This window comes from Ptychodera flava, chromosome 13, assembly GCF_041260155.1.
Source record: "Ptychodera flava strain L36383 chromosome 13, AS_Pfla_20210202, whole genome shotgun sequence".
NCBI classification, from domain to species: Eukaryota; Metazoa; Hemichordata; class Enteropneusta; family Ptychoderidae; genus Ptychodera; species Ptychodera flava.
The window spans coordinates 36191063-36218650 of record NC_091940.1 but is presented as its reverse complement, the minus strand read 5'-3'; the positions used below and the strand labels follow the sequence as shown (position 1 = coordinate 36218650).

The 27588-nt window shown below is 36.9% G+C and overlaps 1 protein-coding gene across 1 annotated transcript in view; it reads left to right on the top strand.

The window, feature by feature from the left end:
- Nucleotides 1-2193: 2193 nt before the first annotated feature.
- The window catches only part of LOC139148313 (junctophilin-1-like), a 34229-nt gene continuing 8834 nt past the window's right edge, over nt 2194-27588 (top strand). Inside the window, exons 1-3 of the mRNA XM_070719682.1 lie at nt 2194-3265; nt 25300-26104; nt 27204-27316. Coding sequence (XP_070575783.1) covers nt 2887-3265; nt 25300-26104; nt 27204-27316 — 1297 coding nt within the window. The 5' untranslated portion in view covers nt 2194-2886. The remainder of the gene's footprint in view (nt 3266-25299; nt 26105-27203; nt 27317-27588) is intronic.

Sequence of the window (27588 nt, the reverse complement as noted above, 5' to 3'; positions counted from 1 at the left end):
ATACACCTGTTGGTGATAACTGCTATATGGTTTACACGTCGACACTATGGTTTAGCGACAAAAACGAAAGAAAAGGCGAAGTAGAGATCAGTGTATCGTACGGCAGCAATTTTACGGCCAATATCATCATTAGTAGTTAGAGTAACGTTACGTCCACTGCGTGAAATGGGTAGGCATTTCTCTTTTAATTATTCATTTGTGTCGGTTGACATATTTAAAATTCCTGATATACGATTTCTTCAATCCCTTGTAAGCTTTAACATACAATTTCATTACGGTAAAAAGAGACGGGGATGGACCAGGGTAATCGTTCCACAGGCGCTCCTTAGCTGAGTAGTCTGCTAAGTAGATCGATTTTCGGATCGATCTATTGATTCCGTAGTCGATATGCCCGCCACTGCAACCGAAATACTCAGTGGCGGGCATATCGACTACGGAATCAATAGATCGATCCGAAAATCGATCTACTTAGCAGACTACCCAGCTAAGGAGCGCCTGTGAATCGTTCTCTGTGACCCAAAGCGGAAGCGACCGTCATAAATTCTAACTATGTAGGGTATGCGTTGTATAAATAAAAGGAGACGATGTCGATTGGTCTGGCAAAACAGCACCTGCTGGTTGTCCTCGTATCACCGTTTGGAAGCAAGGCAGCGAACCCGGTAACCAGTGTCAGTTCTATTAATAATTGTCACTGAGACTTTTGAACTTTTTGCGAGGACGCGCCACTGCCATCATGAATTGCTAAGCACTGTACATGTAGCAAGCGACTAAAAGCCACAGATCTTTTTTTCGACCAAAAAAAAGCAACTTTTAAGTCGTGTTTCTTCAGACATAGTTTGTACAGTGAATTAAGGAAACTTCTCTACAGAACCTGTGGAAACCGAGTTCGGGGTAACCAAAAAGCGGGGATAGCAACAATGATTTTGCCTTCGCGAAAACAAACTGGGCTATCTAATAGCCCGACATTAAATTCCAACTGAGCACACGACGAGCATGCGATCGAAATTATAATAGTTGTCAGCAACAGAAATTGTTTTCAAAAATGATATGACAGATTATCTCACACAGTATCGGTTTAGGCCCTACACCTTACGATGTCTTCTCTATTGTAACAAAGCCGTTAAGTGGGTGAGTGGTTACTGTCAATGTCCGGGATGAACCCTGTTGCTAACAACCGGTGAGCAAGCAACTCACTTCGTTTCCCCGCCGGTCCATTCACAAAATGAAATGAAATAATGTCAATGTAATAAAAATACAAGAACTAAATCAAAATATATCAATGTAAAATGAAATAAAACAGTTACTAGCTCAGTGCAAGCTCGTGCACTATTAGACAAGTGGAACAAAATGGATGTCAACAATCATTCAAACAGGGTATAGTAAATTGATGGGTAAGAGGAAAACTGGAGCGTGAACAACCTAGAGAAAAAGGATACATTTCGAGATGAAAAATACCGTGATATCAGCTAATAGTCGTACCAATCTGTTTCAGTTTGAACTAGACTTTGTAAAATGCGCTCGAAAACGACAGATCAAACGCAGTAAAGATGAAGAATAAACATTGTATAGGCGTAATCGATTAACTAGCAGTATAATATCCTTTAGCAATTATCTTTTCTTTACACAGTGAGTTTTATAACCATCGAACGCCCTATCTGGTAGCTCAAACAACATTCATTGGAACATTTATTAGGCCTGTCCCTGCTAAGGATGACGTTGACAGATGATGCAGACGCTGTTGTGTAAACCTATTCTGTAGATTAGGTGATTACCATCGCTATAGAAGGCCCGCATTTAAGCCAGTACATGCTGTATCAAGCGATGACGATCGCTTACGATGTTATCCATGTTTAAAGCGTTTATCACTCATAATGGTAATGAAGCATTATTAGCATTTCACTTTCCTCTACATTCACATGACGCTACTCCCGCTTACACCGTCCCTGAACAAATATTTGAAATATCATTGGCCGGGCATTTCCTATTAATCGCAGGGATGTGAGATTTTTATTAATTTGTTTATCCACTTTGTTACACACTATGAGCGGGCAAATTACGTTCGAATGAACGTCAAACGGAGGACTTAAGTTTTCGTTACCTAACACTTCGTAACGTTTTATGACAAATCGGCTTACGACGCGCACAACTGTTACATTTGTTGTAATCTAGCAAAAGTCACCCCCGTAATAATACAAAAGATGAGCCATCCCCATTCCATCATGGCTGCCACACAGTGATGCGACGCTTACCCTCTTTTTAGCTGTCGTCCGCCTCCAACAAAGAAGCAAATTTCACGGTTGTCCATCGCGTGGAGAGACACTTTGACGTGACGGAGGGGCTTCAGTGGTGTGAACAGCGGAACGATAGCTTTTTTTGTGTGGAAACAAAAGGAAAGTGGACGCAACCGCTGTAAGTGTTTTTGTATAGCCTCAGTGTCTGCTATTTTGAGAAGCAACATAGCATAAGCTAAGAGAAAAGGAGCCGCACCGAGAGACCTTTCTATCAAAAGCACATTCGCAATTATTTCCGCAAAAGCAAGCAGTCTGCAACACGTTGTCAAATTAACAATTGTAGAAGGAACTGTTGAAGTGCTTTATCCGGGTATATTCCGACCGTTTTCAAACTAGGTGACAGATTTGAGTCCTGGGAAGACGAAAATGTCTTCAGTACTTGCCAAGGAAAGTGTGATGAACTGCATTCCTGCTCTCGAAAGATAGCGAGGATAAGGTTCATGCGCATTTACATTGTGAAATTATGACTTTATTGGCGAGTAATTTGAGATCACTAACATCAATAACCTGTAAGGAAACGATTGGGAAATTTTATTCGGGCGATTTTAAGCCACTGTGAAAAGGAGTCGGTGGTGATATCTTTGGCGCGTCACAAATGAGTGGAGGTCGATTTAATTTTGATGATGGAGGATCGTACTGCGGTGGTTGGGAGGAAGGGAAAGCACACGGGTATGGATGTTGTACCGGGCCAAAGGGAAAAGGGGAATACTGCGGGTCGTGGCACTACGGCTTCGAATTGCTAGGAGTGTACATGTGGCCTAGTGGGAATACCTTCGAAGGACAATGGGAAAACGGTCGGCGAAATGGTCTGGGGATTGAGAGTAAGGGAAGATGGGTGTATAGAGGCGAATGGTCCCAGGCCTACAAAGGGCGGTACGGTGTTCGACAGTCCCTCAACAGTGGTGCTAAGTACGAAGGAACGTGGAGTAGTGGGCTGCAAGATGGCTATGGACAAGAAACGTATGCTGATGGGGGTACGTAGCTTGTTTTATTTCATGCATGTTCACCATCGAGAAATTTGACCTTATAACATATTTTATCACACCCGGGTGATATCATTGACAATTACCGTTTGATAAATACTAAAATCTGCACTATGTGGATGTAATATTACTATTTATCAAATTCTGATTATGTATATGAGGCATTTCATGACAACACAAAAATTAAAATGTCCTTGTATGACCTTGCCTTGACGATTTAAAGACAGCGCAATTTTAGTCGTACCCTTTCCAATCACCGCGTATAGAATTCAATCACAACCAGGGCTTTGAATTTTTTTCAAATTCAGACCACACACTGTACTAGCACAGTTGTTTAGGCATATTAACATTATAGAAAGTGTTCTCATAAAATATGAAAACATGTAAACAAAATAAACTGAAATGACTGAAAAGTTCTCATTGAAGTCTCAGGAGTTCTAAAGGTTCATCTGCAGTTGTTTTGAAAGTGGACATTAGGGACCTGTCAAGACTACAAGGACCCATTTTAGGTCTATATTTTAAGATGTAATGATCAGAATTTGACTTCCATTCGTGTTCTCTGACTCATGAACAGCTCAGTGGTTCTCGCAGACATTGGATGTGTTTCAATAATGATTGAGAAGATACCACGGAGTTCATACAATTGCATGCATCCATATAAACTATGAAAGAAGTTTGCAGACACTTGATATGGCTGTTGATTGTCAGGGGCCCAGCAAAGTTGTTTCTGGTGCTGGAATGTTGTTGGAATATTTCTATGCTTATTTTTAAAAGTTTTTATTATTTACTTACCCTGTAAAAGGTATTGAGAATACTTGTTTACTATACCCAGTGCAGCAGGTGGAAACATGCCACTGTGTTAGTCTGAAAGTATTCAGTGCTGAAGTTCTCAATATTGAGCATCATAATCTGACATGAACCAGACTTCGAGGGACCCCCAACATTGTATTAATATGCATTTTACCAATTTAATGGCCCAAAATAATTTCTTTGGATGCTAGGCTTAAATATTTGAACAACTTAGAAGTTTGGCTAGCAGATCAGGAGAAAGATATTTCTAAGGTCTGTGATATTTTAAATTAATGAGGACAGTTCATGGGAATAGTCAAGTTGTCTTTCTTCTCATCACTGGGAGGGGTCACAGAAGACCTATCGTCTTCTGTTCTTATTACTGAACTTCAAATCTGTCACACGTTCATAACTCCCAGTAACTTAAAACAGAACTCAAACATATTAGCTAAATAAAGCTGTTAAAATGATAGAGATCTAACAAAGCGTGACTGCTATATATGTATTGAAGAGGACATTTTGCTGTGTGACCTTTGACCGAGTGCCATTTCTGATAAATGCCATTTTCAGGGTATTCTCATACTGCACTGACAGCACTTTCCCAACTGAGCTATTTATGATCATTTTCTTGTCTTTCATTTACAACAAAATAATGAATTTTTGGAGATATTATACTCAAATAATCATTTCAATCTCCTAATGTGTGCAACGTTGTTCATGGCCCATGAAAGCCATGAGCTAACCATTGGCTGAAAAGGTGTAACTTTGCCCTAAAAATTCTTCAGTGTGTTCCAGGGAAAAATTTCATCAGATTTGTGAGGGAATTCTGTCAGTTGGAAAGAAAAAAATAAGGAAAAAGAATGGTGACTGATATAGATTGGTGAGATGGAAATAGGACGAGTCAACTGGTTTTCCATTTATTTCAGCATGCCTGTTGGCATCGTTGTTGCCAGGGTAGTGTAATTGAATTTCTTCCCACAGGTAAAGTAGCTGAATTCACAGAATACACCTTGGCAGCAGGGTCGTGTGAAGGGATCATCTCTAACTGCACTCAATCATAATGTTGCTGTTGTTATCTGACAAAGATTTAAATTGATTCATCAAGATCCAACAGCACTGTATGTGTGTACAATATCCTTATTTTATGTCGCAATTTTGCCTCGTTTGTTGATTCATTTTTGTCAACATTAAAAGCAAAATTTTGTATTTTGAGTGGAAATTGTGAAAATCCATGTGTCATGACAGGATGTTCTTTGGTAGGAGCTGTAATTATGTATCATTTGTGTTCTGCTGAGCAACGCAGATTCCTTGAGTTCATTCCATTATAAATAAACGCAGTACAGCTGTCGAAAATGAGTGTTTGATATTGGTACGTCTCCATGGTGTTTTGACGTTGGATATTCATGCAAATATCATGTCCAACCTGGTTTCAAAAACATTATCCAGCAAAATTAACCTGCAGTGGGGAAGATTTGATTTCTAATATGTCTCTGTGTGAATGGGAGGTTCTTTCAATTTTAACACAGCAGCAGATTGTAGGCCATTAATGTGATAATCTGCTCTCAATGACTTTATCAAACAATAATCACTGTAAGGGAAAAAAGCCTGTTAATTCTTTTGTAGTTGACTGCAGAATTAAGTGTTGACTTTCAGTTTTCATCACTGTGAAGATATTCAATTTTGTTTTCAGATCACCAACCCATTGAACCTTGTCCCTCAGGAAAATCAGGTCACAATAATCACATGAAGTAAGCTGTTCCCTGCAGATTCTAAAAGCTGACAAATTAGGCTGTTTCAGAGAATGATAAGCTACTCAGGAAGTAATCACACTCTTTCACCTTCGAATTGCTGTGTGTAGATTAGGGTTCCTGATTAATTTCCATCCTATAGGCTCTTCATCCAATCTGGATAAATCATCATTGGCTAATTTTTAATCAGTTATTGCTGTATAATTGTCCAAAAGTATTGAAAATATAGTGTTTTTAATTCAGTGAGTTCATTAATTGAACAATTTGCATTTTGCATTGCACTGTATAAGCAAAGTGTGCACAGTCATTTCCTTTAGAAGTGTAACAGTTTGATTGAATCCTAAATGATCATTAACATATTATATTATTGGATCTATCTGTGCAAGGGTCCTTAGTGTGGTAGAGAAAGGACTGACAAAAAGTTCCCCAAACATAGTGTGGAGGTGTGACTGTTGTTATGAGTGCCTAGTGAGAATTGGCTAGGCAGTGTTGAAATAGGTCAAGTTTGCCGTACTTATTTTGAGTACCAAGTACTGGTAATAATAAATGTGCGATGCTTCATTCTACATGCTTAAATATACTGTTATGCAAATTTTAATCATGGCAAACTGTTTACTGGCTGATAATCACAGCATTTAACCTGTTGATTTTTCTACGACATTGTATTAAAAACTGCTTTCAAGTCTGCCTTGTTCATTAGTCTAACCTTGCAATTAAAAGCCACAGGAAGACCCACATTATTTTGATAGCAGAGGTAATCTATAATAATATGTTATTTTCAAATTGCTTGCCATACTTTGCTAAACAAGCTTTTATTCATTTTTAAAAATATGCTATCTTGCATGTAATCATGTTTACCTGTTGTTGCACCAAGTCATTTCTGTTCACATTTCCAAGGACGACAGTATTTTTTTTTTCTCACAGGAGTATACAGAGAAAAATGTTACAGTATGGTGTAAAGTTTGACAAATTGCATAATCAATGCTAATTGGAATAGTGTTTTCATGAAATATGCGCTATTGTTTTGTAACAGACAGTGTTCCAAAAATAGGTTAATACACTCTGGCAAGCAGCAGGGAAATGCTAAATGCACAAGAGTCATCCAAAAAGGGGCACTGCCATTATATCGGATGTAAAACATGAACCTATACAGGGTTGTGTCTTCTATCCAGTCACGTTTTCCAGTGTATTATTAGCTCTTCCATTTGCTGTTATTTCCCCCTTAGTTACATGCACTAAAATTACTATCATCTTATAGATTTGCAATTGCTGATTGCAATTTTCATCATATATGGTTTATTGTGGTGCAATATTTATTCTTTGGCTATTTCAGCTAGGTTTACCTGAGGCTTCGACAGTTTTCACAATTTTGAAATCTCTGATATTTTAGAGTGCTGTTATTCCATATGTGTAATTCAGTCATCCCAAACATGTCACCCAAACCTTTGTTTATAGCAGTGTGGTTTGTGCTGTGCCATATATAAAATTTCGTAATGCATATATATACATTATATGTCTACAAAAATCGCGACAGCAAAATGACCTGGCCTTGGCGAACAAAAATAATTCAGGTTATTTCAAAGGATTGGGATTGATTTGCCACCTTTTCCGGCATTAATATAACAACCTACCGCCTATCATTGAAATGCCTGTCTGGAGAATACCAGGTGTCAAATTTTGTGAGTGTACCAGCATAAATATTTAGATTACAGTATACAACTACCAAAAGACAAATTTGCTCATATATATGAAATGGTTAAGTTGTTATCATTTGTTTGCATTTTTTTGTGAGAAATGTTTTTATAGAATGTGAAAGCTCATTGATTTCTCTGATCATATTGAATAAATATGTAAAATAAAAGTAAACGAGAAGCAAAAGGAACGATATGTTATAATTCTAAGCGTGATTTTGGTTAACTATTAATGATGTGAGTTTGAGACAGACCACAGCACAATTAGTGTTGACTATGTTATTGATCGACGATCCAGGTTTTTCAGAGAACTCCTCAAGCCCGTTTAATTTTCAGCTATGCACAATTAATCACCATTGTGAAAGGAGCTGTGTATTATGCAGTATCACTGTCTTTGATGCTCATCTGCCAATTAAAACTGTCAAACAATAACTGTTGAAACAGCATCAATTGTACCTAAAAAATGAATACTTGATTACTTGATACATATTTGTATCACTACAGAGGTACAAGCTAGTAGAAGACCTTTTGCATAGGGCAAAAAAAATTAATGAGGAAAAAATTATGTTTAAAAATTCTGCTTAATGAAAGTGACCTTGGTTTGTGTCTCATTACTTAAATACAGATCAATACATCAGGCAGCTGGTGTGATGTCACTAATGATCAACCAGCTATTTGTGTATGTCTGGAAAATTCAAATGAATGCTTGGCATGCTGATTTCTATTAGTTGACGATTTTTTGTCCATTCATATGGATGGTATTGTACTTTTAACAAAGTAAGATTTTTTTCCTTTCTTTTTAAATGATCTGATAAAATGATCTGATAAAATGAATGAGCTACATCCTTTCAATTGTGTAGTATGAGATTCCATTGAAAGCAATTTTGGGAACATCTACAACCTTTCATTGTGTAATAGATGATACTGTAAGTGAGGATATTTGGCAAAACAGGAGAACATATTCTACAGTGTCTGATTGTATATATAGACTTTAGATCATTGCTTGCTGTTAGAAGTGAACATAATTTATTGATATTCAATTAGGCAAGGGAGTAGGTAAGTGAGCAGTGACTACCCAGATGTATAATGCTGTTACATTTATATTGACATTTTTTTGATAAAAGCAGAACTGAAGTATTTTTTTGAATGCAGTGCCAGTATTTATTTATTTGCACAACACATGGCCCATCTTAAAAGTATATGAATAGAGTCTGCACATTTTTGGATATTTCACAACAAGATTTAAATATACACAGTGTGGACAGTGAGTTTAGATTGGGTAGGATTGTCTATACTATCAAACATTTTAAAACTGTAGCACTATTAACTCAAATATGTCATAAACAAGTTTCCTGCAGCAATCTGGAAAGTGTTCCAAAAGAACACGGTAGAAGAGCTAAAAAGTTGTATGGTAATGTGGGTTTATGTATGAGCAAGAAAATGTGGCACACAGCATAAAGCATATGATCCAGTCTGCACAGCTTGATTAGGTTGGCTTAGCATTGTTTTGAGGAGGTCCCTAGCTGCCTGAGTAACACCTTGGCTAGCAAAGTTTAGTGTAGGGGGAAATACAGCAGCTGAAGTGGTAGCATCTATCAACATGATTATTCTATCATAAGTTACTAATTGAGATCCGGACTTCTGGTTATTTACATTGAAAGAGTACTTCATACCACAAATTTATAAAGACAGCATCCTGTCTGCAAACCCAAGTACAAGTGCATGAATATTCCGTCAATGCAGGAATGTGAACACTCACTCAGTAACATTTTGCGTCACTGGTGGTTTTTTTTTTCATCAACAGCTAGGAGCTTGGTCAACTTCTGCAGCCATCGTCACAGTGTGAGCTGTGTGTAGAATGCATCAACTCTGTTTTTATTTCACTCATCAATGATTTCACTTCAAATTACAGTCTTTTTTTCATGAATTCATCAAAATGACATACTAGTATATAGAAATGGTAATTTCAGGTTTTATAAATGGTATCCATGCCTACAGATAGAGAAATATAATTGTTGATTTTCCATGGTGGCAAGTTGTGCACGATGGAAAGGATCCTTGATGATTATATACCCACATCTATTGGTATGCATTAATCTGTATTTGAAGTTGCTATAAATCGTGTTCATGGTAACTTATGAAAATAACATGAAATATGTCCACATGGCAATTCTCAATACGGTTAAAAATATCCACCAAATACCTCAGCTGTTATTGATAGCTTAGGTTGAAAACTACCAGGATAATTGAACTTCCATTGATATTATACCATTGCCAGAAGGTATTGACAGTAGATGTTTAGTGACATACGGTGTCGCATGGATAATCTGTTTCCACTTTGCGTCCATATTTGCAACTCGACATCCATGCTGCAGAATTAATGTAAAAGTAAAAGGCGACTACATGTATGGCTTGTTTTCACATATCGCTCATACTTGTCCAGCATTAATAGTAGAGTGTGAAATTCATACATGAATTACTTCCTAGTTCATGTAAAAAATTTACTGGCAATCATTAAATTCTAGAGCTCAAAGGCAATGAACATGCAGGTGCTAGTAGACTAAAATGATTTTTCAATGAATTTTATAGGGCCATCTTTCTTTTTGGCTGATTGAGGTGAAAAAAGGATCTTAATAAAGTGTTGCATATGTACTGCAAGATAAATTCTATACATGTTTGGCACTGGAAGCAATAAAAATAGAGAACGGAGATATGAAATTAGAAATTTCTGTCAAATGAACTCTGAAGTCATGCTTATCACCATGCTGAAGTAACAGGAGCCATTAACATACCTCATTGCTTGTCTGAATTGATCGAGGGAGAAATAGAGCAGGCTATTTATCTTTATTACATTCAAATGAATTATTTGAAAAAAGGTGCCTGAATTTCAGAGACTTGTTATTTTGATTTCATGTGATCACATGATTAACAATAAATTCCAAGTCATCTGTTATAGAATCAGTAAGTTTTGTCAAAACCAGTTCAAATCTGTAAAGTTATGCGAGCATAGATGTGCCCTTGAAGCCAAATTGATGCACCGCTTAATACTCTATAGAGCCCTAAGACCGCAGAAAAGTTTCGTAATCAGTAGGTACATGTATTGCTTTGGGGATGACTAGGGAAAATTCAAGAAATTCCAAAACTGACCTGAAGGTTTGGAAAGTCATAGGACAAACTGGTATAAGGCTGTGGAACTGATAAATATGCTATCCTGTGATTCATCAAGTCAAATAAATATTCCTATAACCCTCACAAGCCAAACTCTTGTCCTAAATGCCAAGACATATGTTCACTATTTGATTGGTGGGGAGGGACATCTACAAACAATATGTATAGCTTTGCTTGCAATTTTTATGGTAACTATAAAAATAGCAGGATTGTCCATATGATGAACATGTAAATTGGGTGTTTTTGTGGTCCACACCAAAGACCTACATAATACTGTAAATTCAGTTACCCTTTGAAACTACAGCGTAGTTCATCAGTCCTATTATGCTTTTTAGTGTATTACTGCAATAATACAATAATCATTGTGTCTTTGCAACCACTGATACAGTAGTAGAATTTCAAATATACTGGTCCTGTCAAATACCGGTATTTGTTGTACAGGCTGTTTGACCTCTATAGGTTTCTTTCCATGTTGACAATTAAACTATCATTAAAAAATACTGGGCATGTTTGTACTGGTATTGACATTGAATGATATGAAGGAGTATTTGATATGTAATACAGTAATTGATGAGTCACCTAATGAAAACGTAATCATTGAGCAATTGCCACAGAAAAACAGTCGCCAGGGATCAGTCTCCCAGCTTGCAAAGGGGTGATATAAATATGCACAGTACTTGGCAGGATTTGATTTCCGACAGAGTTTACATAGAGAATGATGTAGGATGGGCAAGCTTCTCTTTTTTTATTCATAAATGTGATCGTGACATTTACACTGCATAACATGTAATGAGTATATTTGACTCCTATCTGCTTAGAAAACAGTTTGTGCAATATTAGTCAGCTAGGCAAGCTTTTTCCCATTTTTTGAAAAAACACGAAGTGGAAGGCAAGGGATGATAAAATATGGGTCTGTTCAGTCTCCCTCTAGATGATGAAATAATCATCATTTAGAGGGAGATGCACATGGATTATAATGATTTGTAGCTGTGTACTAGATTGCTGTCAGTGTTAGATGAGATATTGCCTCACATTGATTACCTGATACTAGGTGTAAGTGAGAAGAGAGAGATAAATAATATCACATCAAACGTTTTCAGTAAAATTATCCATTCAATGTCAATCATCTGGCCTGATGAAAACATGCCAAGAATGATTTTACCGTGAGAGTGTAAATGTCAGTGGTGCTGTGTGTTGCTGCCCTGACACACACCATGCCCAGAAAACATTCCCCATGGCTCTTGACTGACGTCAGACCGTAGCTATGTAACTCTGTTATCAGGAGAGTTGTGTTTAAAGAGATGAATCTGATCATTTAGTGAATGCCTTAAAATATCATGGTAGACATGTAAAAATTAAGAATTTTAACCGTAATTTAAACAGTCAATGCCCAAGCAGCAGTGAGCTGTAATCATAAGATGGTGGTTTTTGATGTCTGCTTTTAGTGTTTCTAGGGGATATGTCAGTGAGCATGCTCAGTTTAAGAGTTCTGTTGACACTGCGATTATAGTAGAGATCATTTATTGCAAGCATTGAGGTGTCCCTGCTTGCTATGTGTATAGGATATTTCTTTCAAACAAATATTGTACACGTAGCTCTATGTGTGTTTTCTAACCCTTTGAGTTTCAAAGCAAACTTTTGTCACCTTCATAAAAAATAACATGCGCAACTTTTTTCAGTTCAAGACAATTTCTTTTCCAGATTCCCTAAAATTTGATATGAAATTATAGCCAATAATTAAAAAGTTATGGCCATTTGGTCAAAAGCATGGTAACTCCACGAACGTGGAGTGACTGTGTCCAAACTATTTGTAATAATTGCAGAAAAATTCATGCACAAAATTTTGATGTGAAAATGGCAACACTCAAAGGGTAATATCCCCAGTGCAAAATGTATATTCAGTAATTAGAATATTCACATATTAATCTTTACGGCCCTGATACGGCAAAAGCCGTAAAGGTTTTATCATATACCTTATACTCATATACGAGGTATGTAAGGGTAGCTCAACCCCCAACTGGGACCGCCAACTGGGACTCCCAGTTGGCTCAAAATGCACTCTGGGACCAGTCCCAGTTGGCTTCTGGGACCGGTCCCAGAAGCCAACTGGGACTGGTCCCAGAGTGCATTTTGAGTGCTTCTGGGACCGGTCCCAGAAGCCAACTGGGACCGGTCCTAGTTGGCCTCTAGGACCGGTCCCAGAAGTGAACTGGGACCGGTCCCAGAAGCGTAGCTCGACGTAACTGGGACCATTATGATTGCAGGGAAACGCACTTGTATCGAATGAACTGTACCATGGAGGTAAGGTACCTCCATGCTGTAATGACGAAACCATAATATTAATGGGAAAGAAGTTTCCCATCCCACTATATGCCTTTTGTAGCAATTGTATGCACTTGTTTTATTCATATTCTCTGTGCTGTTGTGAAAATTATGTATGTTTTTTGTGTGGGAAAGCTAACATCTCCCAGTTTCATCTAGGACAGTCAGGTCTCATTTCAATTCTGGGACTCGTAGCTCCATAGAGCTACATGTATGACAGACATACCGACTGAAATAGAAAACACTGAGACAGCATATACTACATATAGCTACTTGCTGTCAATGAAGTTTTGAAGCAGTGCATGTTGTTGACTTGTATATTCAAAACCCTTTGTCTTAAAATGTAATGGGACTATTATCACCTCATTGATGTCTATTTTTTCCTCACATAACAATGAAATGATTCTGCTGTACCAGTACATGCATGCACTAATGGTTGCCCCTCTCCTATTTATGTCTATCTGTCCAGAAATATAACTAGGTCCAAATTAAGATATCACTCGTATACTGCAAATGAACTGCAATTCTATTAAAACACAGCAAGTTTTCGTTAAATGTTTTGTTTGCTGTTTTTAATGTAAATTTGAACGCCTTGATGAGTTGCTTGTCTTGCACAGTTATTTTCATCTCCTTTTTTCATCTGATTCAGTACACAGTCTCTCTATCAAGGTGATCCGTGCAGTAAGATTTCAACACACACCATAGCACAGGACTTACTAGTGCTAAGAATGAGTACATCGTAGTAAGGCCAAGCATAGACAGTAGAGGGGGGAATCAAATTCTTTGTTTAGCGCCCACTCAAATGTTTCGAAACATGAGCGGGAAGGCAGTACTAAAACACATACAAGAAAATCAAAACACACGTACGTTATATTTTCTTGATTATTTCCATGTAACAACATATTAAGAGTCAATACAAAAGTCATCAGAAACTTCCTTTCATCGTGATCATCATAAGTTATACTATAAAATGTGAAATTTTGTAAACAACGCGTATTGTAGGCAGGAAAGCTACTCAGTTAAAATAACTCCTATTCAAACCATTGACAGCAGAAAAAACCCTAGTATGTGCACACAGATGCACACAGATGCAAAACAAAGAATTAAATTACGATTATGGCAGAGTAAAAGATGAAAACATTAACAGATTGTTAGTATGAAGTACCAGTAACAGGGTTTTTTCATAGTGCTCCCAGTTCACAAATTTGATATGTGTCCCTGAAGTGTACTGGGACTGATCCTGGAGGCCAACTAGGACCGGTCCTAGAGTTAATTTTGAAGCCAACTGGGACTGGTCCTGGAAGCCAAGTGGGACCGGTCCCAGAGGCCAACTGGGACCGGTCCTAGTTCGCTTCTGGGACTGGTCTCAGAAGTAAACTGGGACCGGTCCCAGAAGTGAACTGGGACCGGTCCCAGAGTGCATTTTAAGCCAACTGGGAGTCCCAGTTGGTGGTCCCAGTTAGGGGTTTGAGCTACCCTTACATACCTGCATATACATAATATTCAACATTGTTTAGGAGATAAAAATGCGTGCAATATCAAAAATTCATCGCCATTTGTGTCTGTTTTTCATAAATACGATGGCTGCTTCCCATCGCGGATTGACATACATAATGACGTCATTTGTTTACCTGCAGAATTCTAGAACGCACAAAGCAACATGCATACTATTACATGGCCAACACAGATCAAAGTTGAAATCGAGGTGTAAGAAGGACAAAAGGGTGATGTCAGTTTCTTGTAATTTATACTGAACAGGCACGCACTTAGTATACATAGGATTTCACTAGAATTTAGAAATAAAAGCTGATGTCACCGGCGTGACTCCGCTGTTGCCACGCGCAACTATGATCTGAGCGAGCAGAAGTTTTCCTAATCTCGCGCTGGCTTTGTGTACGAATGGAATGTTTGCGGATAGCAACACGAGTAGTAACCAGAATCGAGGTAGTTCAGAAATGCACACGATTGCCAATATTTGGGTACCGGGCCGGGGCGTGATACGTAAAAAAATGCTCGGATCTGAGAGCGCTTTCTTCCATAGCATTACACAGGCAGGTGAATGTAGGTATACGATAAAGTCTTGTGAGATATGTTTTTGATAACAACCTATTCAGTTAATGGTTTTGCATAAACATTTATACCATTTCAAAAGTCAGATACCAGTATCTAGCTTGTGTCAAATATGCATGTAGTTAATACACTATACAGCTTTTTAAATGAAACCTTATAACAAAACTTCATTGTAAAACAACGAAAACCTGATCTGTGTAAAGTTTTACATTTTTAACCAATGACAACTGCATCTTTATAGATATCTGAACAATGTGTGGGAGGCACTCATAAGTGAGAAAGAAAAGCAGACATCAGAACCTATGATCATAGTGAAATGAAAGTGATGCAATAAAACATGATATGATTTCTTGTGACTAGTACTGCTTCATGACAGACAAAAATTAAGCTGATTATATTGAAAGTTTCTTAAGTGTGAGATTTTCGGGGATTCTCTTTCCATGATTAATATTTTCCTGTCAAGAGTCTTGAAGAGCTGTGCACCCAGCAGTTGATAAGTCAGGGCCACTGTGTTCATGTAAGGAATGCATACCAGCTGTTGGCCCAATTGGCCTGACATGTCCACTGTGGGCCTTGAAGACTGCTTTGAAGGAGACAAGCATGTACATCATCGACATTGTCTGTTTATAATCTACCACGTCAATGAAGTTTTTGGTTACATATAGAAATGGTCTCTCTCAACATGTCAGCACATAGCAACTTTATGGGGGAAATTCTATTCTCAGAAGTAATTCTGTGCGAGGATGTGGTATCACTTTCAAAATTTGTTGTAAAAATCGTATTCCCTCCGTAATAACAGTTGGCTTCATAGCTCTGACATAGGCGTACACATAGAAACATTAAGCTTGCTGAAACAGCACATGAATTCATGCTTTGGTGACCTTACTGCTACCCTATATGTGGATTTAAAAAGATTGTTATAATATCCATATCTAGGGAAGCTTTGAAAAAAATTTCACTGCAAGCAAAATATGCGATGAAGAAGAAAGTGATCAAAATAAGGTATGGCATAAAATGGCTTCCGAGGGTTGAGTTATAAATATATGAACTGCTACTTTTTCCAGTGAACTGTTCATCCCAGTTACTGGTACACAGGTCCAAAGCTCCAAGAACAATTGATTTTGGCAAAACTATGGCAGTGAATTAAAGGGTTGAAGTCTTTGATTTATCACACTGTTCATGACCAGCTGGTCTGGGAAGATATTAAGAAAAACCAAGAACATGCAATTTTGAAGTGAATCAAGGACATATCATATCATATGGCTCCTCCAACTCTAGCACAAGTTCCATCAGCAAAGTCTGTGTTATGCTTTAACATCAAACAGTAGTGAACTTCTTTTTTGAATTTAAGGTTTTGTTGGTGTGTGTTATAGGTGTAACAAACAGTACAGTTCTCAATTATTGTGTGTACTAGTATCATGGTATTTTAATGCATTTACACAACAAAGTGTCTCTTGTTCATCATTTTTCATAGCAATTATTATAAGGTGGTAGTTGTGTTTGACTTGTAGCAAATGATTGTTTCCTAGAATTCCTGTTTTCATTTTAATTGTATTTTCATAATATCTTTTTCATGATGAGTGGCCTGTTTTGGGGGCTCAGCATGAATATAATGAGGAATGAAAAATGAACCTGTTGTATGCTTCATGTGTACATTAGAATGCACAGCATGGAAATCTCAGTTGAAAAACAGTGAAAATGACAATTGTAAAAACATCACAACTTGCATTGTATCTGTCTTGGGTGTTTCCAAAACTAATAAATGCATCATAAGGTTCGAAATGGTAGAAAACTGTTCCGTTGCTTTTTGACAGCTGTTGCAGCTAAAGGAAGACCAAAATTCCACTATACACATTAAACAGCTATCCTGATGGAATAAACACAAACATGAGAACCAAGACAAACAAAATTTACAGCTTCAAACCTTGACAAAATTTGCAATCCTTGGCAAATCGATACATTGTGAAAACCTTGCAATTATTTACAGGGGTATTTTTAAAATGGAAATCCTAGATCCAGGGTTACCAGTGTATATATTCCATGTTATGTAGTGTATACTCATCCCATCTAGCTGATGTGCTCTGTCTAGAATCCAGCCAGCCCTTCTTGCTGATGTCCTGTAACTATCCTACTTAGAGTAGTCGAGAACCGAGCCACTCATTTTTATGGTTCTTCACATTCTGAAAGATAACCTATCTTTTGCTAGGCTATGTCCATTTGGTCTTGACCTTTGACTTTGAAGCTCATAACTGTTACCTGTATGTGAAGTTTTAAAGAAGGATTGATTCCAGACACATTGCCTTGGCAGTATTACTCAGTTGCCAGTTCACAAATTTACAGTTTACTTTATACGGTAAAAAAAGTACAGAGTTTCAAATCCATTTCTTTAAGTATCATGACAACTTTTCCATCCAAGTTTGGAATTTTGTGGGTGTAAAAATGAAGTCGTAGTTCTACATCAAGAAATGGGGCTGATGAAAGAGTTTAAATAGAACATCGTGGTTATATCAAGTCGAGGGTAGTAATCATAATTGTAAACAAGGACATCTGCAGTAGCAATGGTGTAATGGCTGTTTGTCATATTTCCATTTTAATATGCCTGATTTTACTGTTGTTTGCTTTCCTTGAACACACATCATGTGTATTCCCCTAAGTGGTGAATTAAATGTAAAATGACAGGCATTGAGCTATCTTGTGTACATGTCTCTTTATTACTTAGCGAGAATCATGTCGCTGGGTACAATTTACCATCATATAAAGGAAAAAAATAAATTGAACTTTACCAACCATGCCCTAAAGGCAGAAACTCTTTTTAGGCAAAAGAAATAAATTGTGCTGTTCCGATAACATGGTTTTCAAAAATAGAGTGGGTAGGTTGGCAGGAATTTTTTTCCCAAAATATTTTTATTTTTAAATATGCATTTTTCAGGGGTTTAGGCTGGTCAAAGACTGGCAACAACATTTCCAGAAAAACCTATCATCCTATATAAAGGATTAAAAACATAAAAGACTCGTTTAAGCAAAAATCAAATGCCAAATAACGAACGCATGATTTTACGGGATTTCTTTCTTTATTTTACTTCCGTGTTTACCTAACTCTAAAAAGTTTAGGGTTAGCACGTAAAAAATAGGGTAAGTCAGGTTATTGGAACCGCGCATTTTTTTTTTGTTCGACCTTTAATATAAGTGATGGTGGGCAATTGACCCTATATATTGTTATCTCAAGATATGATACCAGGAAATGATGTGAAATGTTTACAGAAAGTTTGTAATGGAAGTTGTAAATTTAGATATAAATTGCTTGAAGGTAATACCAGATTTAGTAATCAAGGCAACATTTTCATAAAACATGAAAAGCTGTCATAGCAAGAGAAATAAATGATTCTGTAGATTATTGTTTGGATCTAATTGTAAACATTTAGATTTCATATTCTTCCTGAATAGGATGAATGCAAATATGATTGCAATTTTGAAACAAACCATATTTTACAAATTTTTGAATAGATTATATAAACATACAATAAAATATATTATATATATGTTCCCCGTATATATTCCCCGTCTTTATTACATACAGGGGAAAGGGAGATACATTTCTCTTTTCTGCTCAGCAAAATTGAAATTTCAAACTAATAATTGATAAAGGTTGGTGTAATCTCTGATACAGCAAAGACAAATATTCAAATTTGTATCAGTCAACTGCATACAATTTGCAATATTTTCAGACACATGGCGTCAGGCTTAATTTTAAAATGTAGGGAGTAATGTGTCTGCCATCTTGACGGCATGAATTGACACCTGCTATATTAAAATGAGATTGCCTTCATCCCATGCTCTGTCTGTTTTAACACAATACAGACACATCCCTTTACATAGATGGTTAATAGGGAATGGTATCAGAAACACAGCCACCATTCTAAATCAGCCACCTACATAATAAATTCCTGTGTACAGTAGATGTTTATTCATGATTCTGAATTTGGAAAAGACTTTCTGCCGGTATATTTATTGTCTTGCAATGATTTGAAATGAAGGTCACAATGTTTTTCTTATCCTCTTTGTTCCAAGGACATCTTCTTCAACTGAAAGGATAACTGCAAAATTTGCCCTATTGTAGTGTAAAGAATTGCACATGCTATACTACCAGAGAAATTTGCTTTGAAATACATTACTGAATGATACATTCAGTCAGAACCTATTCTATACAATATTGACTCATCACAAATTTCTGATTATGGCGTGGTCAAAAGTGACTCACTTTGTGTTTATTTCATAACATATTGGATGGCATAATCAAAACCAACATTTAATTTATAAAATGATTTTTACATAACAATGGCCAGACAACGAAACCAATATGAGCTGAACAAAGGTTCTAGCTGTTTTAGCAGAGAAATTGCAATTTCCAATTTATCACTGTTGCCATGGGAACAGGGCTATAGCTGTCATCTTGATCTATTACAAGATAGGTATGAAACAGCCTAAGGCATTAAAGAAGTCGGCTATTCCCATGGTTACCATTATCATAGCTACTACTGGAAAATAAGCCTGCCTTATACAAGGGTACTGTGCTTTCTTCGTCATGAATAGAAGTAGTGTCTTTGAAAGTACATAATTAAAAAATCAGAATAAAGACACCAAGACTGCAGTGTATACATGTTGATTATAAGATTGATATTCCCCTGTGATGTATAATGCTGCGACATAAAATTGAAGTTATGATTCATGTATTATTTGATTGATGTTGTTTTCAAAATTTACGTTCTAGCTTCACCATTTTAATATGAAATTGTACTTTCCAAGCCTATTTCATACATACAGTGAAAAACATGATTAATTGCAAGTTCATAATTTATATGAAGTGAAGCTAATAGCAGACACATGAGTTTGATCGTGATTTAGCTAGCATTTAAAATTTCAATATCAGGCTGATATGCATATTTTGAATTAAAATAAGTTTTTGCTATTCCCAGCCAGAAATTAAGAAAGAGTTTTATGTTGACCAGTGCTGTAATACTTGTGACTTGTAGTGTAATACTTGTGACTGGTATTGTAATATTTGTGACTGGTACTGTAATACTTGTGGCTGGTATTGTAATACTTGTGACAGGTATTGTAATATTTGTGACTGGTACTGTAATACTTGTGACTGGTACTGTAATACTTGTGACTGGTATTGTAATACTTGTGACTGGTACTGTAATACTTGTGACTGGTATTGTAATATTTGTGACTGGTACTGTAATATTTGTGACTGGTACTGTAATACTTGTGACTGGTACTGTAATACTTGTGACTGGTATTGTAATACTTGTGACTGGTACTGTAATACTTGTGACTGGTATTGTAATACTTGTGACTGGTACTGTAATACTTGTGACTGGTATTGTAATATTTGTGACTGGTACTGTAATATTTGTGACTGGTACTGTAATACTTGTGACTGGTATTGTAATACTTGTGACTGGTACTGTAATACTTGTGACTGGTACTGTAATACTTGTGACTGGTACTGTAATACTTGTGACTGGTATTGTAATACTTGTGACTGGTACTGTAATACTTGTGACTGGTATTGTAATATTTGTGACTGGTACTGTAATATTTGTGACTGGTACTGTAATACTTGTGACTGGTATTGTAATACTTATGACTGGTATTGTAATACTTGTGACTGGTACTGTAATACTTGTGACTGTTATTGTGATACTTGTGACTGGTATTGTAATACTTGTGACTGGTACTGTAATGCTTGTGACTGGTATTGTAATACTTGTGACTGGTACTGTAATGCTTGTGACTGGTATTGTAATACTTGTGACTGATATTGTAATACTTGTGACTGGTATTGTAATATTTGTGACTGGTACTGTAATGTTTGTGACTGGTACTGTAATACTTGTGACTGGTATTGTAATACTTGTGACTGGTATTGTAATACTCGTGACTGGTACTGTAATACTTGTGACTGGTATTGTAATACTTGTGACTGGTACTGTTACAGTAATACTTGTGACAGGTACAGTAATACTTGTGACAGGTACTGTAATACTTGTGACTGGTATTGTAATACTTGTGACTGGTATTGTAATATTTGTGTAATGTCACTGTACTGCTACTGAGATTAATGCACTTTGTCTTGTGGTCACAAACATTTTAGTTCAAGGTACGTAGTATGTGCCTAAAGACTGAAAGACTCAAAACTTTTTCTCAAAATTTCCTTAATGGAGCTTTCAACCACTCTCTTACCAAATCACATAAAAATCAGGGATGACTGTGCAAATTTGGTACTGGAGAAACAAATTACTCAACATTTACTGATGTGTAAAATTCAAAATGGTCCCTGTCCCTGTGTTGACACTGCAGGGGGTAAATGTAATTCTCAATTTTCACAAAGGAAGACAGTAAAAATAGTTCTTACATCAAGAAGTTGAAAATAAACCCCTGAAGTGGTAGACAAAAAAAGATGTTTGAAAAATTTGAGAGCCTGAATATCTGTCCCTGACGCACTTTGGAGGGTAATGACTGCTTTCTATGGAGACAAACTTGCTTTATAATCATATCGATCTTGCTCTGCCAAAACACGCAACTTGTGATTTAATTGACACAAAAGTATCTTTATTTTATTGAGCTGTTGATTATAAACTAATAATTAACTGAGGTAAAGTCAGCTGGCAAATTAACTGTTATCTTTGTCTATTTGCTAGCATACAAATGAACATTTTTAAGGAAACCTCACACATTTTTGAAAGACGCTGTAGTCTATAATTGTAACCATTGGATTGTTTACTGTTCTCAAACCAAAATGGCCGTGAATCATTCGTGAATTGTACATCCATCCATGGACATGACATCATGAGACAAATCCATGGCCTTGGATTAAAGATGAATTTTTCAGCTGACAACATCATTATAGGTCATCACTATCTCTCTTTTTCCTCCACACATTTCCGTAACCCAGCTTTTAGTGGTGAATAGTTTGAATCATTGAAAATTTCAGTTTCATTTCAAAAGCTCTATTAAGCAGACTTGCCCAGCCTCTATAGAAGAGGTACACTAAAAATATGTTGTTTGAAAAGATGGAAGAATTATGAATGTGACTCATTGACCTCCTGCACTGTGGGACTGTGCATGGTTCACTCTTGCGATTACAGCAGCCATGTCAGACCTTGACATACATAGGGAAACAAGCCTTATACGTGTATTATGAAATCTTGTGAGGTGAAAAATGTGAAAACTCTCTATATATTGTTATCATTTTTAATGTGGAGAAATTTGTCTCTTAGCGGCTGATATTAAAAACTTTATGTTATTTTGGCAAGTGTCTAAGCATAAAAGAAGCAGATGAAATTTCATCCCTTTTGCATACTGTGCTTGTTATTTAAGCAAACTAAAGCACTTATTTGCAGTCCAGAACCACTGTTTTGCCCAAAGCCATGGATTTACAAGATGTCTTGCAGCAAACATAGCAAGAGAAGTGCAACAGTATGGTAACCATAGTTACTAGACAGGGTTGCTGGACCATTGGATTTTGCTTAATATGCCATAATGTTCCCAGGGACCCCCCAATGCTACATGGAGCTGACCTTTTATGCATCAGTCAACGCTGAACCTATCACTCAGTCCAGGATGTCAACTGAATAAAATGAAAATTCAAATGTTTCTGAAATTTATGTGAGGAAATTTTTTATCGTAAATTTATTGTTAAATTGTGTGGACATGTAGAGAAGACCGTATGAAGTTTTCCTTCTGATGTACAGAATTTTGTTTATCTGATCAAAAATGTGAAATATTTTAATGGTGGTTATCTTGGCATATGTTTAGGTAAATTCCGTGCTTTAAAATGGTATAGTTGGCAAAGAAATTTGTTTGATTCGGTCACTGACTTTCAAAGTAATTCAAGTACCGTAACAAACACAAAGCATGGTTGGATGAGTATTACATAGGCAAGGGGAATGAAGTAAAAACTGTCTGACATCAAACGCAATGCTGTGTGTCCTTTTTATGTTTTGTTCAGTATTGCTGAACTGCTGGGGTAACTTTGTGAATTCTGAACCTAGAAGTGTATCAATGTTCAAAATGACAGTGTTGAGCAGAGAGTCATACCAGTTTTCTTTTATTCTGTTTTTCATTCTCTATCAGTGTATCTATAGACTAATTATTTCTGTATGGAACAGATGTGTTTTTATGGAATCATATGATTATGATTGGCATTAAAAAGATTAGTATTCCAATAAAAATTAATACATGCTAGATAATAAATACCTTGTACGTGCATGAAAGACCGGATTTAAATAACATCAGATTAATTTGATTTATATCCTTGCAGTGTGATTTAAATGTATAATTAGGACAAATACATTGTGAGTGAACCGGGTTAACTATGACATTGACCGTCCTTTTGATGTGAGGTGAAGGTAAATCCATGTAAATACCACAATTAAAATTTCTGTGTGGTGCTCATACTGTCAACTCTTGTAGCATATTAGCTTTGATAGGCTAGGGGTCACCTTGGAGGGACTTGTTGCAACTGCCAAAGGTCACCTCTTACGTATACATTCCAATGTACCAATGCCACATGCCTTGTGAAGTGGATTCAATGTGATGTGGTTTTATTACAAGCACTGGTGGTAACTCTGATGATAATGGAATGATAAAGGATGAGAATGATAATGAAAATGGTATTGTCCTCAACAATAGACTAGATAAATCACCTTTTGTATGATTTGTACATAGGTGGGCATAGCATTTACTAATTTTAATAGTGTACTATATTATAAAGTTTAATACAGACTGAATCTCCCCAGATAGATGTACATAGCAGCTGGAGAAGGACCAGCAATGCAAAAACAAAGGGTTAATGCACAAACTATCGCTAATACTTAACCTTGCAGTGAAATGAGCACAGAAAGTCTGTCGTACTGGCATAAACACTTGTCATCAAATTCAGAATGTTTAAAAAACCCTACCGTAACATTACAAAGTCTTAACAGTTAAGCTGCAGGTAACATTCTGTACTATTCCAATACCCACATCATGAATTGACATGCATGAGCGTGATGAATATACGGGGTATGGTTGAAGCAGAGGGATAATTCATTGGATTTAATCTCAATGATGGATACTTGTATGCAAGATGTGGCCAGTATCTGACATTAATGATAAACTCATCAATATTTATGATCCATCTGTGTCCTTCTCTCTACTCTCATATTCATACACATGTCTGGTAATTCATTCTGGAAATAAACACAGAGTTTCCTTGAAAAGAGATTAAATTAAATACAGTGAGAAAATGTCCTACATGTGCACCGGTACTGTTTTCATCAGGTTTGAGAATATGAAGGCATTGTTTTTTTTGTGATAATATACTACTTTGACTGCGTTACATTGGCAGTCGTAAGCGTTAAACAATGAAATATGGCTTGTAGAGATAGGTTTTCAATTAGCATTGTCACAATCAGGGATGTTCATAGTATTTTACGCTCACGTACAACCCTTATAAGAATGTCTGAAATAGAGCTGTATTTTCATGAGCAGGTTATTTACAACATTTGGAAGGGCTAAAGTGCTTTGATATACTGGGAATGACACGCGCAGTTTACAAGATGGCTGTGAATCAAGAGGTGACTGCATGCTGTTGATCGTCTCAGGCTTTTGTGTGTAATGATTGAAAATCGGATGTGACACCTGCATGTCACTCTACTGTGTATCAGCGGAGGCTATTAAACAGATACTGAAAGAGCATCATGAGTATATATTGCAGATGAGCACGACACAAATGACATGCGTTCGAATAAAGCTGCAGTCTGATTTTACAGCCATCTTGTTCTCACGTATTCAAATATACCTTCCAGCTCTTCTTGTAACCCAATATCCGGTTCAATTACCATCAAAACTACCATAATGCTGCAATGAAGTTTGCTCTATTTCCTTTACATTCATTAGATTTGTCTTTCTTCGGACTGCAATAGCTGTGCTGATTTCTGGAGGCTTCTCTATCAATTCTGCAAGTGTTTTCCAACAGAAGAAACTGCTGAAAATGAACAAATTTTGCATGTGGAAAGAAACTGTTATGATCTGATGGATAAAAACAACACCCTGAAATTATACCATATGCAAATTACATGTAACGGCTGTGCTGGAGCGCAGTTTGAAAGGGTCACCCTCATCAAATACATCAAAGTGGTAAACATGGTTCAGAGGTTTATAAACATTTACTGTCTGTTTATTCTAGGTACCTATCAAGGGCAGTGGGTTGGTGGCATGCGCCATGGCTATGGCATCAGGAACAGTGTACCTTACAACATGGCAGCTATTATACGATCCACCTTACGATCCTCCTTAACTTCGCTAAGAAGTGATCATGAAAATGCCAACGGTTCAGTAAACTCTGTGGATAACTTTGGCCATAGAGGAGGCTTTGTGCTGAATGTTGAACCGCCTTCGGAGCCAGTTCACAAGGGAATTTTACAAAGAACTGGCAGTTTACGTCGGACTCTCATGCAAGGACTTAGGCTAAGGAAAAGTGACCGCCGCAGTAACAGATCAACTGCAACAAGCCAAACAAGTCAAACAAGTTCTCGAAGTCATGCCAGCTCAAGCAGACCCCGTTCGTTACCACACCAAGATTCTCTGCGTAGTACCACCAGCACGCTCAGTTCGGGTTCTGCGCCTTCATCATTGTATGGCGACGATGTCAGTTACATGAATGAGGAACCTGAGGGTGAGTTGACTGAAGCCTACATGGGCGAATGGAAACAAGATAAACGAGCTGGATATGGCATCAGTCAACGATCCGATGGCATGCGCTACGAAGGAGAATGGCAAAATAACCGAAAACACGGCTATGGTATTACAACCTACCCGGATGGCTCCAGGGAAGAGGGAAAGTGGAAAAACAATCAACTTGTGGCATCAGGGAAGAAAAAACTGTTTCCTCTTCGATCGGCTAAGATTTCAGATCGAGTGGCAAGAGCTGTAGACTTGGCAAATCAAGCTGCAGAACTTGCCAGACAGAAAGCAGATATTGCTATATCAAGGTAAGACACTGACGCAGATTTCCCATAACTCTCAAAACTCACTGCAAACAATATTTTACCAGCTGTTGATGAAACAGAAAAGAAATTGTTGTTAATTGATCCTGAGTGTGGTAAACTTGTGACAGTTGCTTGAGCCAATGAGCTAGCTGCAAATTGTTTGTAGTGATAGTGTAGGGACCGAGTATTGGTATGGGCCAAGACAGCATAAACAGCCGTGGAGAGTCAATGTCCCTCAAAGATTATCTAGAAATTCTAGTACTCTGATTTTTTAACTGAACATGAAAGACTCCTATTCATGAAGAAATGTTGTCAGGAGAATACAAATTTTATACCAGCTGCGTCTCAGAAGGCAACTTTTCTTAATAGATGAAATGATATGATTACACACCTGCGGACTGAAAAGGTAATTGTTAACTTGTATCACATATATGATACAGACCTGCCAGTTGGTATGCCCACAGGTCTGGTGAGCAGTGTTCCAGTTATGATCATCAAAATGTCAATATTTCAATAATCATTAACAGAACAGTTTTAATATGGCCACCTTTAGTGAAAACAGACTACAATAATGAATAGACAGGAAATGTGTTTATAGTGTGATATTTGTACATTCTTATATGACTGAATCATCAGCTATAAGAACTGTGCTCTTGTAGATAAAAGATGTAAATATTTTGATTAGATACTAGACTTGTGAACATATATTTGAAGACTGATTACTTAATTCTCATATTTTAGTCAAAAGAATAACATATCTTTTCACATATTAAAAGTAACGTTTCCAGATAAATGCCACAAGGTGGTAATAACTGATTGTTTACCTTTAAAAGTATACAGTCACCAGTAATCTAAATATGCTCATATATGGTCAAAGGGGCGTTCCTTGGTATTCAAAATGCCCATGCGAGGGCGCTGTTTTTAAAAAGTGGCCACCCGCTTAAAATCTGTGATTGGTTAGATTTTCTCTTTCCATGGTAACACTGGCAAAATTGGAATAGGCAGTATACCTTTAAAATACAGACTTTGCATGCCCTACGTCCGTGGTATCATTTCTTAAATCAATACACTTGTACGAATCTTGTTTCTTTTTTCACGGCAGAGCATCACATGCAAAAGACAAAGCTCAGATGGCAGACGTAATCGCAATTCAAGCCAGAGAAGAGGCAAACAGAGCAAAAATATATTCCAAAGAATTGTCAGAGTCACCTGCGGGTTGGTATTCACCATAAATATTGTTTTAGGTTTTGTTTGTAATTTTGTCTCATTCATCGTGATATCACCATATCAAGTAATGAAGCAAAATCATTCGTATGATTCAGACCAATGAAGTGTAATTGTTAGAAAATTGTAACTATTTTTAAGATTAAAAGATGTGCAGGTGTCAAGAATGGCAACATACTCAAGTAATTTATTTTGAATACCTTTGTGACTGTGTCAGAAGACAAGAGTGCTTACCTTTTTGTCCCAAACTCTAGTGAATGATA